This window comes from Ictalurus furcatus, chromosome 8 (genome assembly GCF_023375685.1).
Source record: "Ictalurus furcatus strain D&B chromosome 8, Billie_1.0, whole genome shotgun sequence".
Classification (NCBI taxonomy): domain Eukaryota; kingdom Metazoa; phylum Chordata; class Actinopteri; order Siluriformes; family Ictaluridae; genus Ictalurus; species Ictalurus furcatus.
Window position 1 is genome coordinate 24,978,867 of NC_071262.1, and position 16,304 is coordinate 24,995,170.

At 38.5% G+C, this 16,304-nt stretch overlaps 3 protein-coding genes across 7 annotated transcripts; 1 reads left to right on the top strand and 2 right to left on the bottom strand.

Moving 5' to 3' along the window:
* Nucleotides 1-49: 49 nt before the first annotated feature.
* Nucleotides 50-7,635, bottom strand: LOC128611856 (lysozyme g). 3 transcript variants are annotated; one of them, XM_053631681.1, is made up of 7 exons: nucleotides 5,152-5,243; nucleotides 4,194-4,268; nucleotides 3,680-3,946; nucleotides 3,191-3,274; nucleotides 2,904-3,109; nucleotides 2,533-2,671; nucleotides 50-1,981 (listed from the first exon to the last, which is right to left on the bottom strand). In XM_053631681.1, the coding sequence occupies exons 3-7, from the start codon at nucleotides 3,771-3,773 to the stop codon at nucleotides 1,848-1,850; spliced, it is 657 nt and encodes a 218-aa protein (XP_053487656.1). In that variant the 5' UTR covers nucleotides 3,774-3,946; nucleotides 4,194-4,268; nucleotides 5,152-5,243; the 3' UTR covers nucleotides 50-1,847. The 3 variants fall into 3 exon arrangements, with proteins under 3 accessions (XP_053487656.1, XP_053487657.1, XP_053487659.1); XM_053631682.1 differs by lacking the exons at nucleotides 3,680-3,946; nucleotides 4,194-4,268; nucleotides 5,152-5,243 and adding an exon at nucleotides 7,479-7,635; XM_053631684.1 differs by lacking the exons at nucleotides 3,680-3,946; nucleotides 4,194-4,268 and having other exon boundaries at nucleotides 52-1,981; nucleotides 5,152-5,275.
* Nucleotides 5,487-15,801, top strand: LOC128611859 (lysozyme g). 2 transcript variants are annotated; one of them, XM_053631689.1, is made up of 6 exons: nucleotides 5,487-5,592; nucleotides 13,477-13,499; nucleotides 13,723-13,806; nucleotides 13,895-14,091; nucleotides 14,876-15,014; nucleotides 15,475-15,801. In XM_053631689.1, the coding sequence occupies exons 2-6, from the start codon at nucleotides 13,496-13,498 to the stop codon at nucleotides 15,606-15,608; spliced, it is 558 nt and encodes a 185-aa protein (XP_053487664.1). In that variant the 5' UTR covers nucleotides 5,487-5,592; nucleotides 13,477-13,495; the 3' UTR covers nucleotides 15,609-15,801. The 2 variants fall into 2 exon arrangements, with proteins under 2 accessions (XP_053487664.1, XP_053487665.1); XM_053631690.1 differs by lacking the exon at nucleotides 5,487-5,592 and adding an exon at nucleotides 7,674-7,692.
* On the bottom strand, nucleotides 9,694-11,876 carry LOC128611857 (lysozyme g-like). 2 transcript variants are annotated; one of them, XM_053631686.1, is made up of 5 exons: nucleotides 11,765-11,876; nucleotides 11,490-11,603; nucleotides 11,211-11,407; nucleotides 10,658-10,796; nucleotides 9,694-9,905 (listed from the first exon to the last, which is right to left on the bottom strand). In XM_053631686.1, exons 1-5 carry the CDS (start codon nucleotides 11,781-11,783, stop codon nucleotides 9,772-9,774), a joined length of 603 nt encoding a protein of 200 aa, XP_053487661.1. In that variant the 5' UTR covers nucleotides 11,784-11,876; the 3' UTR covers nucleotides 9,694-9,771. The 2 variants fall into 2 exon arrangements, with proteins under 2 accessions (XP_053487661.1, XP_053487660.1); XM_053631685.1 differs by having other exon boundaries at nucleotides 11,490-11,606; nucleotides 11,765-11,874.
* Nucleotides 15,802-16,304: the final 503 nt, after the last annotated feature.

Below are 16,304 nucleotides of genomic sequence, written 5' to 3' on the forward strand. Positions count from 1 at the left end.
TGGCCTAATTTAATCCACTACAACATTGACCAGGCAGCTGTTAAGGCCAATAAATGCTGTAAATGTTGATTAGATTAGATTAGATTAGATTTGTTGCCATTTGCACAGGTACAAAGCAGTACAGGTACATTGGAATTTTTGTGCATAACTCTTTGAGTCAAATTTTATAAGAATGACACAATAAACACAACATTACAAAAAAAACCTATACATACATATTCATTTAATTTAACAAATAAATGTAAAATAAATGATTATATAAAAACTCTATCGGGCATAGCCAATAAGATAATTAATAATACAACCCATTTATAGACCATCGTGTGTATGAATTAAGTGTCCCTGTTATGAGTAAGATGGGAGGTGAAATATTTCCCTCCAGCCTCAATGTCTTTTGCAATCAGTCTGACAGTGGCTGGGGAAAAAAAACTATTATAAATATGTGCCTTATGAGTGGCGATCCTCATTGGCCTTTGATGGCCTGAGTTATTCCACATGAACAAAGAGTGAGCAGGGTGATTTTGATCACTAAGAATGCTCTACGCTTTTCTCCTGAAACGTTGTGTGTATAATATTTTCATAGAGGGTAGCCTGGGTAGTATTTCCAAACCATACGGTAATACCACTGGTGAGAATACTTTCAACAAGTCCTCTGTAAGCCTGGGTGAGGGGCTGACGGCTGAGTTCGGACTTCTTCAGCACCCTGATGAAGTACTGTGCTTTCTTCACTATGGCCATGGTGTTATCAGCCAGGCTCAGGTTTCCCATCATGTGAAGAAAACTTGTGACTATCAGCCTGCTCCACATCAAACCCTTTAATGATAAGAGGCTGAAGAGGGGGAGCTTTCCTCCTACAGTCGATAATGATAATGGTAATGCTGTAAAATGTTACTAAGGTAAGGTGTTGAGATGCAAGGATCAGCCTGAACAGACTGAATGTGCCCAATTCTACAACTACTCAATGTTCAGTTGGATTGAGATGTTGTGAATGTGAAGGCCCAAGCATATGATTTTCATCATTTTCATACTCATTAAACCATTCTGTGAGCCCTCATGCCCTATGGATGGGGTAGAGTCATCCTGGAAGAGACCACGCCCATCCAGATAGAAAAGTTTCTTTATAGAATAAAGCTGATCAGTACTTTGTATTGATTTGTAGTGACGCCTTTATTTAAGGAAAAAAAGTGGATACAAACCATGCCAGCAAAACTAAACGCCCCTCACACCATAACAGAGCCACCTCAGAAAAACCACATCCTACTGTTACATTCACTGTTTGTACTACTATTAATCAACAGGTTATTTAATGAACCTTCTGTATATTTTATTGTTAAATACGTTTCATAAGACTAATACTGTAATTACTATGTTTGATACTTAGGAAGAAATGCATAGTCACAAATCATCCACATGATCCATCAATGCAATATAAGGATAAATTCAAAAAGTAGTGTATGAGTTATGCAGTGCATCATGAGATATAATGCTCAGTAGCCAATGCATTTGAGATATATTGCTCAATAGCCATCACGTTTGAGATATAATGCTCAGAAGCCATTGCGTTTGAGATATAATGCTCAATAGCCATTACGTTTGAGATATAATGCTCAGTAGCCATTGCGTTTGAGATATAATGCTCAGAAGCCATTGCATTTGAGATATAATGCTCAATAGCCATTGCGTTTGAGATATAATGCTCAGTAGCCATTGCGTTTGAGATATAATGCTCAGAAGCCATTGCGTTTGAGATATATTGCTCAATAGCCATTGCGTTTGAGATATATTGCTCAATAGCCATTGTGTTTGAGATATAATGCTCAGAAGACATTGCACTTGAGATATATTGCTCAGTAGCCATTGCGTTTGAACCACTGGGCCCTAGCCACTACATCATTCGCATAGTCCTTCCCTGTAGTCTTGATGTCCATGCCCTCATGAGAGCAGACATTTCCCGGGCCAGCGTTGTAGGCTGCGATTCCTCCTGAAACAGGACAAAGCATAACAGGTAACGATTAGCTGAGTAAGGAACAAGACATGACGGAGCATTATGTTACAGGAAGGCAATCAAGGATGTAGTGGTGTGATGCATCCAGTTACTGTTACCAACCTGAAGTCGATTATTTTTCAATTTTATTCCTTTTATTCCATAGAAATTTGTCAATGATTTCATTTTTTTAAAAATGTATGAAAGAATAACACGTCGTCATTTTTTAAAATCCTCTTAGACCCATGCTGATTGTTGTGGACTGTCTGCGAAAGTTAGTTCCTGTTATCACTTATAACATTTATAAACAGTTGTTCCCTCACCAACCTTTCTTTTTTCGCTCTCTCTTAAGGTTAATAAGGCAAAAAGTGTACCTTCTCGTCTATATTTTTAGAGAAAGTTGTCACACTACACTGTTTGACTGTTTAATCAATCAAAATGTCAAGTCTAGTTATTGTAGCATATAAGAACTTAAGTACGTTCACATATCTTTTTACTTCTCTTTAACAAAACAGCAACAGAAATGACACAAATGTGACAGTTTATACCTTTGAAGTGATCTTCCTTGGACCAGTCTGGGAATTTTTGTTGAATTGTTTTAATGAAAGTGATTAAAATATCAGTAGCTTGGATCATGTGTTCCTCGCTGTCCCAGTCTCCCGCTGGACAGTGGTAGCGTTGGTCAACCTAAAGAAAATGGTTTCACACATCATCTGCCATGTACCTCATGTGTTAGAACAACATTTAGTCATTTAAGCTAGAACCATAACAATGTTTGGTGTAACATGATAAATTTCAGCTCAGACAATTACAGCTTATACAATTACAGAAAGAATGACTAGAACACCACTGTATTGTAATATGGATGTGTCACTTTCACCACACTTAAATGCATCACTCATGTGTTGTTTGAACAAACCTGCATAAGTCCAAAGGCATTGCCCTGGTCTCCCCAGCCATCAACGAGCCCTGATCCACACGATCCAGCCCTCGTCTCCCTGGATACGATACCTGCGATCACAGCTGGGTCCATCTTTTTAGCTCTGGCAACTTTCATGATGATGGTCTTGTACTGGTTCATCCTCTCCAGATCAACTTCAGCCATTTTATGTGAGGCTTGCACACCTTAACAACAATATGTTAAATGTCAGGTTTAATATTCTGAACATAACAAGAAACAGGTACAGTGAAAGTTAAGGGTCATACCACTTATGGTGTAGTTGTCCTGGGCAGCCGTTTCCATAGCTGCTCCAGTCGTAGTGATCTTCATGAGATCTCCAAAAATGCAATCTAAAAAAAAAAAAAAAAAAAAAAAACCAACAACTAACTTTGAGCTTTGTTTAACACGAAAACGGTTCTTGTGCAGGCTGACATGTTTAGGTTGTGAAGTTAAGTATGCAAAATACCCCAAAATTCCAGGTTTGATAGTTTCCTTACTTCTTAAGAGCAATATTTTGAGTTAATACTAATGGTTTCACCTTTCAAAACACCAAAAGAGGACTGTGTGACAAAATTTAGAGCTAGGTCTATGTAATTTTGGCAGTACTGGCCTACTGTGGGAATAAATTTAGGACACAGGAAAACAAGAGTGTAACAAAGTATGTAGTTTAATGAGAATCACTGATATCATATATATATCATACACTGTGGAGGGGACAGGACTAGTTGGAGAATAATTAGTGGGGGAAGGGTAACCTGGAGGTGTGGTCGTAGCAAGACTACTGTCCACAGAGGATATGGGAGACAAGTGAGCCTCAGTTTGAGTAGATGCATGGGCATAAGTCGCCATCGGAATAATACGATAAGCAGGAGGATGAGGAAACCAGGTGAAGAGCAGAGTCGTTCTAGCAAATCAGCAATGTCCACTGCCAAATGTGCCAGCTGATGACAGATTTTGGTCCATGCGTGAGAAATTGAATAGCTGAGAGAGAGGAGGCCCAGCTGATTGAGGGTGTTGGCCAGCTGGGCAGTGGACAAAAATGATACAATTATACACAATGAAACAGTAGTGGCAATACATATATATACATGTACAAGTATATGCAAATAATGTAAGATACAGGTATCAATACACAGCACGAAAAGAGCACAAATCTTAAAACATACATAGACACACAAATTGTTTAAGAGACACCAAAAACGTATAATAAGCTTAGGAATAGAGAGAAAATATGTGTAACAGTAAGCTATAATGAAAAACATGGCTTACCCATAATGGAGAAATGGTAAAATATCCAAAAAAATTCCAGAGCATGGGTGTGATGAGATCTGCACAGATCGACCGCTGGACGAGGAATGCCCGTGAAGGACATGGAAAAAATTTTAAATACCAGAAAGAAAAACATGAAGCTAAGAGGATATCAAATGACTGAAAATGGGTTTTAAGGGGATTTCAAAATGTGGAAAGCTGATTCTAATGGGATTTCAAAATGAGAAGAATAGAGTTTAAGGGGAATTCAAAAAGACATCATTAAAACATATTGGGATTTTTAAAAAAAATTTGATAATTGGGCATAGACTGTATAAATAGGGCATTGAGTCTGTGTACAGATTCAGATCACTTTGGGACGTCTCACCATCTCGATCTCACGCTGCTTTCGTGAATAATAAACTGGATTCTAGACTTTCAATTGTGTTTTTGAGTATGATTACTTCTGGGAAAAGGTCATTAGCACCTCTAGTCGTTTTTAGATACAACACTACCAAAAAAGATATAATCCCTAAACAAATGAAAGGGAGACCGTGGTCATACTTTAGAAAAGTAGCAATATAGAAGCAATATTCGTAATAGATAAAATTAGATTCAACTTTATTGTCACTGCACAGAGTAAGAGCACTAGTACAACTAAATGCAGTCTAGCATCTAACCATAATAACCATAATCTGAATAAAAACATAAAACAAAACAGGATATTGCTGTTATTGCAGTAAGACATTAACGCATGCGCAGTACAGACCGCGTCGTTAGACGATCCGCGCTGCGCATGTGCAAAGACAGTTCGTGGATGGAATAGCGGTAGCGCCGCTCGAGCTGTACTGCGCATGCGCACACTTTCGTTTACACTTTGTAAATATATAACAAACTTGCAAAAGTAATAATTGTAAAAGAGTGTGTGTGTGTGTGTGTGTGTGTGTGTGTGTCGCACATAATTTCAATAGTTTCTCACCAGTATCTTTCCAATTTTCCATGAGTTAAGTCGAAAAAAGTTGATCGATACTGAACTAGACAAAAAAAAATCTATTACGTATTCTTCTTTATTATTATTATTAGTAGTAGTAGTAGTAGTAGTAGTAGTAGTAGTAGTAGTTTAACATAAAGATTGTCCGTGTAGACGCAGCAAATAGCAGTGCAGGACAGGTCTTTTCTTTCACTTTCAAAACACACACACACACACACACACACACACACACACAAATATACACACACACTAATACACGTACACAAAAACACGCGCACACACACACACACACACACACACATACACTCTCTCTCACACACACACACACACACACACAGTTAGAGACGCTTCGTGAAGCAGTTTGAAACAGTATAAAGAGAAACAGTGGATTCCAGATGGTCCTGGTGCCTGAGTGAATCAGAGAGTCAGGTGAGTCATTTGAAAATAAAGCAGGAAATAGGGCCTTCTTTATTTTGCCAGCAGCTTTGTGGAAAGCTTTGTTTTCTATTTAACCTATTTTCTATTTAATACTTAACCCCTTCACTTATAATTGCTTGTCCACGAATGTAGAGTTTTTTATTTGTTCAGATTAACCAAAGTTAGAAAATTTGTGGCCAGATGAACAGATGGATCAGATGGATAAATTCATCTGCTCCTCAGTATATGAGACATGATGCCAACATCAAGTTGATGCCGCGAATCAAGATGCGGTAGACTCGTACACAAAAAGACTGAGCTCTGTATTACATATCAGAAGTCTTTTTTCCCCTAAAACATTTCTTTTTGTTTTTCATTTGAATTTTGTTGGTTGGTAGTTGGAAAAAGATCCAACATTAAAAAAAAAAAAAGTTGTTATTTCAAGAAACAAGTAAATAAATAAATAAAGAACTCTTGGCATTTATGAACTTTCCAAACCAAATTCTATACCAGGTAATATCTTCAGATATAAACGTGTTAACTTGTTTTGTTTTGTTTTATTTCAAAATGTGTTTAGTTCGCAATTTTGAGTTAAAGTTGCTTAATATTTTTTTTTTGTAATCAGTTTCAAAAATGAAAATACGGACACTATCGTGCAATTTTGAGTTGAAATGAATGACAGTTTTCAATTATAGGGGAGTTTGTACATCTTCGTTGATATTAAACTTAAAGTTAAAGTAAACTTAAACTTATACCTACCTTAAAGAAAAAACATTACGTTAACATAAAGTGCAGTCTTTATTACTGAGAAATTAAATACTTTGTGATGTAGATAATAAAAATGTTTGTTATCTGTACTTTAATTTGTACTGTAAACACAAAATACCTAGTAAAAATGATTTAATCAACAATGTTTCTTTAATTCGTGAAATTAAGTTAGTGTCGTTTAAAATGACCTAGTAAAAGCTACTTAATAAAGAATGTTTCTTAACTTATACAATCGAGTTAGTGTCACTTATAGTTAAAATTAACTTTTTCATTTACAGTGTCGATCTGTTCATCTGCTCCTCAATATATGAAGCATATCGGTAGAATGATCGAGAACTGACCTTAACTGATTTCGCCGCTTCATTCTTTTTTTATTATTATGATTACTCTGGTAAGACATTTCTTATTCCCAGAATTTTTGTCATACGCCCAAAAAAAAAAAAAACAAACCTTTCCATGACACTGATTTTGAACCTTTATTAATGAAAACACAGTTCTTGTGTAGGCTGACAGATGTGTGCAAAGCTCCAAACTTTCCCTCATTTTGTGTAGGAGCTCTGCCTTTTAACATCAGAATACACTGCTTTGAGTTATCACTCAAAAATATGCCTTCTTTTCCCACCAATTAAACCGGCAGCTTGGCTAATCGATATATGAATCTGGAAAGATCGAGAAGTGTTTTGAACTCTCCTGTCTTAACACGAACCCTGGAAGCTCCGCCCCCTTAGAGTTCATATTTAATATATTTGATGTGCTACTTGATCTCAAGGTGCACTTCACATGCATCATACCCTTTTCATGTAGGTTATCTTACCTTCTTGTACCATCTCAGTGTAATCATCGGATATGAAAAGTGCAGTAAAACTATACATACACACTGCATTGTTTTGCAGAAATTCTGCGTCTGTATAGTCTTCAGTGCTGAATGTGTATTTTATGCTACATACCTGCTCGAGAGAATGAATGATGAATGTAACTTTAAGAAGGAGTGAGCAGAAGTTTTGAATTGGCGCAACAAATCTAATCAAAGAGATATCACTTCGTATTAGAACAAAACTACAGAATTAAAAATCTAGTGTGTATCTCTCTTTCCCAGCCCACCCCGCATTATAATTTAAACTGTTTCTCACCAATTGTAGCAGAGGATCCAGCTTCACAGGTTTCCATGACTTTTCCCAAAGTTATAGGCAATAGGTTATAAATTCATGAAATACAACAAACAGGGTTTTTTACTAAACTATCAATACTGACGATATTGACATGAGCTTACTTTTCTATTATTATTACACAGAGACTGAACATGAAGTCTTTCTGACAGTAATATACAGCCAATTATGATACAAGGTATGGATCTAGTTTTGCCACTTTCTCACCACTCCCTCACACACACTCATGTATATCAGGAAACAGGAAACTGCTGTAGTCTTGCAGACAATTTAAGAATTCTGGAGCAATTTTACACAAATAAACAAACATATATGTATAGCTATGGGGCAGCTGTGGCTCAGGTGGTAGAGCGGGTTGTCCACTAATCGTAGGGTTTGCGGTTCGATTCTAGTCCCACGTGACTCCACATGCCGAAGTGTCCTTGGGCAAGACACTGAACCCCAAGTTGCTCCCGATGGCAAGTTAGCGCCTTGCATGGCAGCTTTGCTACCACTGGTGTGTGAGTGTGTGTGTGAATGGGTGAATGAGACACAATGTAAAGCGCTTTGGAAAAAAGCACTATATAAGTGCAGACCATTTACCATTTATTCACCCTCCTGCCATTTGCCAGAAGGTACAGGAGTATCCGTACCTCCGCAACAGTTTCTTCCCTGAGGCAGTCAGATTACTCAACACCCTTCTGCCTTCCAATGCTCACCTGGGCTCATCAAACACCCAACCCAGTATGACTCATACCACTGTACATGCACTAAGCCAGTAAGACTCTTAAGTAAGCTCTTTACATAGCTGTATTAGGCACTTCATATTATGGAACTCTTTTTTGCTGCCAGTATTGCTGCTTTACTTGTGCTGCTACATTACACAATAGCTTACAGTTTACAGTCCATGTCCTGTGAATTTACTGTCCTGTGTATTTATTGTTTCGCACTCATCTCATGGCTTAGTGGTTAGCGTATTTGCCTCACACCTCCAGGGTTGGGGGTTCGATTCCCACCGTGGCCCTGTGTGTGCGGAGTGTGCATGTTCACCCCGTGCTGCGGGGGTTTCCTCCGGGTACTCCGGTTTCCTCCCCCAGTCCAAAGACATGCATGGTAGGTGGATTGGCATTTCCCAAGTGTCCGTAGTGTATGAATCCTGCGCCCGGGGGCCATCTTCAGTCGTCTTGACTCGCCACAGGATCATGGTGGTCACCAGAAACAGTGAGAGTGAGGTGTGCAAGTCTCACTATAATCCAATTCACGTGCAAGTCAAGTCATCTCCAATGGAGGCGGAAATGGAAACTTGGACGGAAATGGAAAATGGACAAACGAACTCCTGTGTGTCCCGTGTTCCTGTTCCGCGTTCCTGTGTGTTCCTGTGTGTTCCGTGTCGCACCATGGTCCTGAAGAAATGTCATTTCGTTCCAATGTATACAATATATAGAGAGGAATGACATTAAAAACCCACTTGACTTGAAATCGTAAATTTTTTACTACAAATTTTTGCTAAAATTTTGCTATGTAAATTTTCTATGTAACAATAACAAAGTAGTAGAGAACAAAAGACTAGAACTCTCACTCTACAACTCTCACTCTAGAACCCTTAAGGCTTCCCCCACAGGAACAATTGAAGAACCCTTAAGGGTTCTAGATTTTCTTTTAAGAGTATAGAATTACAGTGTATTTAGAGTGTGTTTATTAGAAATGGATCCACACTTGATCCCCTGAAACCCTTCAGGAGGTTTAACTCGTGCTTGAATATTGAATGGTAAATTCTGAATACTATCACCTCTTCTCCTACTGCCTGGCATTCATCCAAAGCACATGAGCATGTCATACTTTAATTTCATTGTAAAAGCCACACTTAGATTGCTGTATTTCCTCCCGTACTGTATATCACCTCCTGAAAATGATTCCTCACATCCACATCCACATACTCACTCACACCTAGGGACAATATAGAGCAGCCAGTCCACCTACCAGCATGTTTTTGACATGTGGGAAGAAACCCATATACTGTAGATATATGAAGAACTTCAGATCTCAGGAACCCATTACTCTAGAGCTGTGAGGTGAAAACACTCCCAATAATTCTTCTGAGCCAATAATTCTTTCCCTTTCTGTAATAAGCACTGTGATTGATGCTTAGGAACAATTATGTAGTCTTAAAATACCCACTTAACAACACAACACATCAACAATCAATGCAAAATAAAGATTTATTCAGCCAGTGTTGCATGAGTTTGCAGTGCTACAATATAGGAAATATGAATGCTGTTCAGTAGCCGTTGCGTTTGAACCACTGAGCTCTGGCCACTACATCATTGGCATAATCATTTCCCGTGGTCCCAACGTCCATGGCCTCATATGTGCGGACGTTTCTTACTCCAGCGTTGTAGGCTGAGATTCCCCCTGAAACAGTAAACAGGTAAAAGAAGTCAAATAATACGAATAAATTGCAGTGAAGAATATCAGTTAATACCTTTACTGATTGCTAAACTCTAAAGAGTGTTTGTGAAAATCCCAGGAGATCAGCAGTTCCTGAAATACTCAAACCAGCTCATCAGGCACGAACAAACATGCCACGTTTAAAGTCACTGTTTCCTCATTCTGATATTTAATGTGAACATTAACTAACACTCTTGACCTGCATGATTTTATGCATTATGCTGCTGATACATGATTGGCTATTTGGATAACTGCATAAACGAGCAGGTGTACAGGTATTCCTATTAAAGTGGACTGTGAGTGTATGTACAAGCCAAGATGAATAAATGGGGAGAATTGATCCGTCTTGATCCCCAGTGATGATGTGTTATAGGTGTGTCAGTGAAGTGGGCTTAAAAATGAGCTCAAACAGAGACCAGATTTAAAGGGTGTTTCACTATATTTAATTCCCTAATACAAATGCAAACAACTAGCTGTGTGAATCTACTGTCTGGGTTTAGAAATTAACCAGCCACAGCTATGATGTAAAAATTACTTCCTACCATTCTTTGTATGTTCCTTATGGTCGTTGATTTTAACTATTGATCTTGCAAGTGCAAAATAATCAACCATATGGCATTTGTTAACAGTGAATAAGATGTACAGAGCGGGAAAAAAAATCGACCTTATTTTGATTTACTTTGAAAGAGAAGTAGGGCTTAGCATGCCCTGTATACCTTTAAACTGGTGCTCCTTGGGCCAGTTTGGGAATTTTCGCTGAATCGCTCTTATAGAGTCAATCAGAATCTCAGTGCCTTGTGTGACATGCTCCTCACTGTTCCACGCTCCCCTCGGTTTGTGGTAGCGTTTATCAACCTTGAGAAATGGGCGTTACATATAATTATAAACAGTAGATTACTTCATTTCAGAGAATTGACATCAAATAGAGTAGGCACGAGTTAGAACAACATTTAGTCTTTGAAAACAGGAACAATGTTGCAACAGTTTCAGTTCCAAATGGAATCGTCGAAATTTCGCAATCGCAGAAAGAGCAACTAAAACAATAGTAACATATTGTATTTCTCTGACCTTCACTCTTTAAATGATTACTGCAAACAAACCTGCATAAGTTCAAAGCCATTGTCGTGATTTCCCCAGCCATTGACAAGCATTGCTCCAGCCCAGTATTTTTAACATGGAGTAACCCATGGCCACATGTTTCAACAACTCTAACTTCCACTTTTACCTCACATCTCAACTGCATTACAACGGGTTTTAATTTAACCCAACCTGCATGAGTCCGAAGCCGTTCCCGTGGTCTCCCCAGCCATCAACAAGCGCTGCTCCAGCCCTCGACTCTCTGGATATGATAGCTGCGATCACAGCTGCGTCCATCTGCTTAGCTCTGCCAACTTTCATGATGATGTTCTTGTACTGCGCCATCCTCTTCAGATCGTGCTCAGCCAGTGTATATGAAGCTTGCACCCCTTTAACAAGAAATACCTTCAATTCTGGATTCAAGATTCTAGCCACAACCATGACAGATACAGTCAATTTAAGCAGACATACCCTTTACAGTGAGCTTGTCTTGGCGAGCTGTTTGCTCAGATGCTCCAGTCGTGTCGATCTTCATGACATCTCCGAAAATGCATGAGAGAGCTGAGGCGTAGAAGATCGCCAGCGCTGCTACAGAGACAGAAACAGGTTTAAGATAAAGAGTCAGTCTATTTCACGAACTCTCTCAATGCTATTGCTTTTTTCCCCGTTTGGTTTTAAGAACAGATAAGGCATTTGTTTCTTCCAATCCTTTTGTGGCAGATCACAGATCCAAACGAGCGATTCACCTATGATAAGGAGTTTCATCTTGCTTCAGTGAGAAATCAGTTCTTGTGCAGATCCCTTTGGCAGACAAATCTAAGTGGGATTCACGAGTTGACACTTCTAAATAAAGGAGGAAGTAAGGACTGGTCACTGTTATTGCAATGTCTGGAAATTTCCACTGCGTGGATCAAAAAAACTGGAACTATACCAGGTGCTGCCCATAGAGGAATGGGTTCATATTTTGTGTCTTGGCTAATATAAAGGATATTACTTTTAAATGCCATATGTTTCATGTAGACATATCATATCAGTGTCCTTGATTCCATTTAAATGAAGCTTGTACTCTAAACAGGAGAAATATTAAAGCACCATAAGACAATGAGGATCATTGTTTCCAGCTTAAAACGTTTTAATTTTAATTTTCTTGTCATGGCATACCACTTCTTTTTAAAGGACATACAGCCCTCTCTGAAAGTATTGGAACGGCAAGGCCGTTTTTTTTTTTTTGTTGCTATACACTGAAGACATTTTTGGTTTGAGAGCAAAAGATGAATATGAGACAATAGATCATAATTTCAGCTTTAATTCCCTGATACTTACATCTAGATGTGTTAAACAACTTAGAACATGGCACCTTGGGTGGCAGACCACCCAGTTTTTAGGTGAGCAAAATTGTTGGAACAGGTAGTCTTAAAGTAAATTAAAGTAAATAGGACTTCATATTTTCTTTGCGTATCCCTTGATCTTAAACCTAAATGTCTTCAGTGTATAGCAAAAACAATAGAATTCCAATACTTTCGGAGGTGAACCCATTTGGAGGGGGCTATCCATGAAGAGGAGTCAAGACAGCAAAATTCCTCATTCTCTCTGAGTGGGAGGGATGCAGTTGAACTTTTTTTATTAGCTAGAATTTGACTTGTTGCCTAGCCGATTATGTTAGCTACTGAAATCATTGGTAGTCTAACCCTGCATTAGCAAAGAATACAGTTCGTGTCTTGTACAGGGGCAAAGATGACGCTTCATTTAATACGAGTCTTAGCACTCCAGCATATTGAACATTTTTGCTGACGTAGGGCCAGAGGCTCTCAACCTCAAGTTCCACACCGCAGTCTGGTACCTTATGAAAGTTTGAACCCACGTTCAGACTTTCACGGATAGCTGTAGTGCTAACTACATCGTGTAGCATGAGAAGGTTACCACAGATTACGAATTCTTGATAGTTTATTTTTACATTGATTAACTCGAATGAGTGCTGAACTGAAATGATTGAATGCTAAGCTGAGTACATTCAACTGATTGTAGTGTACAGTATTATTCAATTTCAATAATACTCAAGTAAAGTACACATATGTCAAAATAATACCTAAGTATAGTAACAAAGTATCAAGGATACTCAAGGATTTTCCACCCCTGCTACTTTGATATATTTGATAGCAGTAGTTACCAAAGATTATTAACAATGATTTATGTTTTGTGAAATGAAAGTGTGCTGCATGCTACAGTATGCCACTTTTAGCACATAACTGGAAGTTCTCTTCTTATCATGAAAGGAATGAGCGTATACTGTTATAGCCTGTGGAGCTGGAGGCTGCTCTGATTGGTGAATCAACTGTATCAAATTCCACTGATGTTGGGGTGGTGCACTGAAACAAGTCTCCTCCTTCATTCAGAGGAAGTATTTAGGTATATATAACAGTTAAAACTGTCCTCACGTTCAGTTCTTTTCTCTGTACAGGGAAGTAAGAAGCACCACCATGGGTGAGTTTATTGTCTGACTCATATTAAGTATTACCATTAACTGTACTAGAAATACTTGTGTAATAGTACCATTATTCAAGTACTAAGTGCCTGATGTTTTGGTTTCACTTCAATCCTTTATAGTTATAGAAATGTTTATCCTCTAGCACCATTCTAAAGTTCTAAAGTGCAAAGCTGGTTGGTTCTCTGAGGTATCAGATTATTTTTTTAATGTGTATCCTAGCTGGCATTTTTGGAGACGTCACAAAGATCGACACGACTGGGGCATCGGAAAAAACAGCCAAGCAGGATAAACTCACTGTTAAAGGTGCAGAATCATAACTTGCATATTTTTGCTTGTTATTTTTGAAAATTAACTTGCGATATCGAGCAATGATGATTGATTTCTTCTATAGGGGTGGAAGCCTCAAATAAACTGGCTGAGCATGATCTGAAGAAGATGGAGCAGTACAAGAGCATCATCACCAAAGTTGGCAGAGCTAAGCAGATCGACCCAGCTGTGATCGCAGGCATTATATCCAGAGAGTCAAGAGCTGGAGCAATTCTTGTGAATGGCTGGGGAGACCACGGCAACGGTTTCGGACTCATGCAGGTTGCGTTAAGTTAAAACCTGTTGTAATGCGGTTGAGATGTGAGGTAAAAGTGGAAGTTAGAGTTGTTGAAACGTGTGGACATGGGTTACTCCATACTCCAAATACAGGTCAACACAGTGGGGCTTATGAATTCTGATGCTGTAAAACTGAGAAAGGTTAAGCCATTCTAAAAGGCAATAGCCCTTGTTGAAAATATAACTCATTTAATGCAGTAATTGTGGTTCTTTTTTCATTGACTGTGTACATAGTGGTTTTTAACCAGTTTTCATGGGGAGTGATGGCTCAGTGGTTAAGGAAGTTAATTACTGATTGATAGATTGTTAGTTCAAATCAAAGCACTGTGGAATCCTTGAGCATATCGCTTAACTCTCAACTGCTCACTTTTATCCTTTTATCCTGGGGGTAAGGTGGGGCATGAGGTTGGGGGTTCAATTCCCGCCTCCGCCCTGTGCGCACGGTGCTTGCATGTTCTCTCGGAGCTTCAGGGATTTCCTCCAGGTACTCTGGTTTCCTCCCCCAGCTCAAAGACCTGCATTGTAGGCTGATTTTCATGTCTCAAATTGTCTGTAGTGTGTGAGTGTGTGTACGACCTCTGATGGGTTGGCACCCCGTCCAGGAGTCCCCTGGGATAGACTCCAGGCTTTGCTCGACCTTGTGTAGGATACAGGAAATGGGTGCATGGATCTAAATATTTGTGATTGAGCACCACCATAGAGAAATAATGTATACATTCGAAATGTTTGGTGGAGTTTATATGATCTTGCTCACTCGTACTGTCTTTAGGTTGACAAGCGCCACCACACTCCAAAAGGAGCCTGGAACAGTGAGGAGCACGTCACCCAAGGCACCGAAATTCTAATAGAATCCATTAAAGCAATTCAAAAGAAATTCCCCAGCTGGTCCAAGGAGCATCAGTTAAAAGGTACAAACTAACACTTTGTCAGTATGTTGCTTCAAACAGAAGGTTGTAAATTCAATCACAGGGCTATCAGAGGACCACAGTATGGCCCTTGAACTATGCCTCTATATCTTAACAACTTAACAGCATTAACAACATCAGATCTTCCAAATGATGAAATGTAGATTGATGTCCTTTACACATACACACAAACAAATGAAAGGAAAATCTGGTGGTTCTGTTATGCTGCAGGAGAACATTTATTTATTTATTTATTTATTTATTTATTTATTTATTTATTTTCCTGCCGTGGTTTGGATCCACTTGTTCTCTTAGAGTGAAGCATCACTGCAAAACAATACAAAGTTCCTCTGACTGATCACCTGTGTCCTATTCTTTTTTTCTGCTCATAACTTCCTTCCAGTATTATTACAATGAATTTCCTCACAGTTATTTTATCTTTGTCATCTGTCTCCTGTTTCAGGAGGAATCTCAGCCTACAACGCTGGCCCAGGAAACGTCCGCACGTATGAGAACATGGACAGAGGCACCACAGGAGATGATTATGCCAATGATGTGGTGGCCCGGTCTAATTGGTTTAAACACAATGGCTACTGAGCAATGTTCTCTCTTCGCTCTCTAGCCCCGCATAACTGCACTGTGTTTGGAACAAGTATTTTGAAAAGTATAAATCACAATTGCTAGAAGTTTGTACTTATAAGACATATTTAGCAACTTACTGTATGTATCTCTCCGAGCAATGCTGAATTAAACACTGGTGCTATGCAAATGGTACACACCGTTTTGTGAACATTTTGTTAACAGACTGTATTGTGTTTATTATGTTAAAAAATATATTTACATTACATTTACATTTATTCATTTAGAAGACCCTTTTATCCAAAGCGACTTACAAATGAGAAAATACCAGCAAAGCGATATATCAAGCAGAGAACAATACAAGTAGTGCTAACATTCAAGATCCATTAATTGAGTTCCAGAAGAAGCCAAGTGCGCAGAGTAGAGGTGTAAGTGCAATATTTTTATTTATTTTTTTTTTAATTTATTTTTTTATGACTTGGTTAGGTGTTCACGGAAGAGGTGGGTCTTGTAAATATGTGTTTGGTCTCCGCTGGAAACATTTGTGGAAAAAAACTTTCAAAAATAGCAATAACTAATAAGTTCTACTTTAACTGAGTTATAAACTAATTGTAATTAATTATATTGACAATAAAAAAGTTAATACACACCTGCTCATAGAAGGGTTTTCTTAATTTGTAATAATTTCTTTAGAGTAATAGTGAATACATTAAC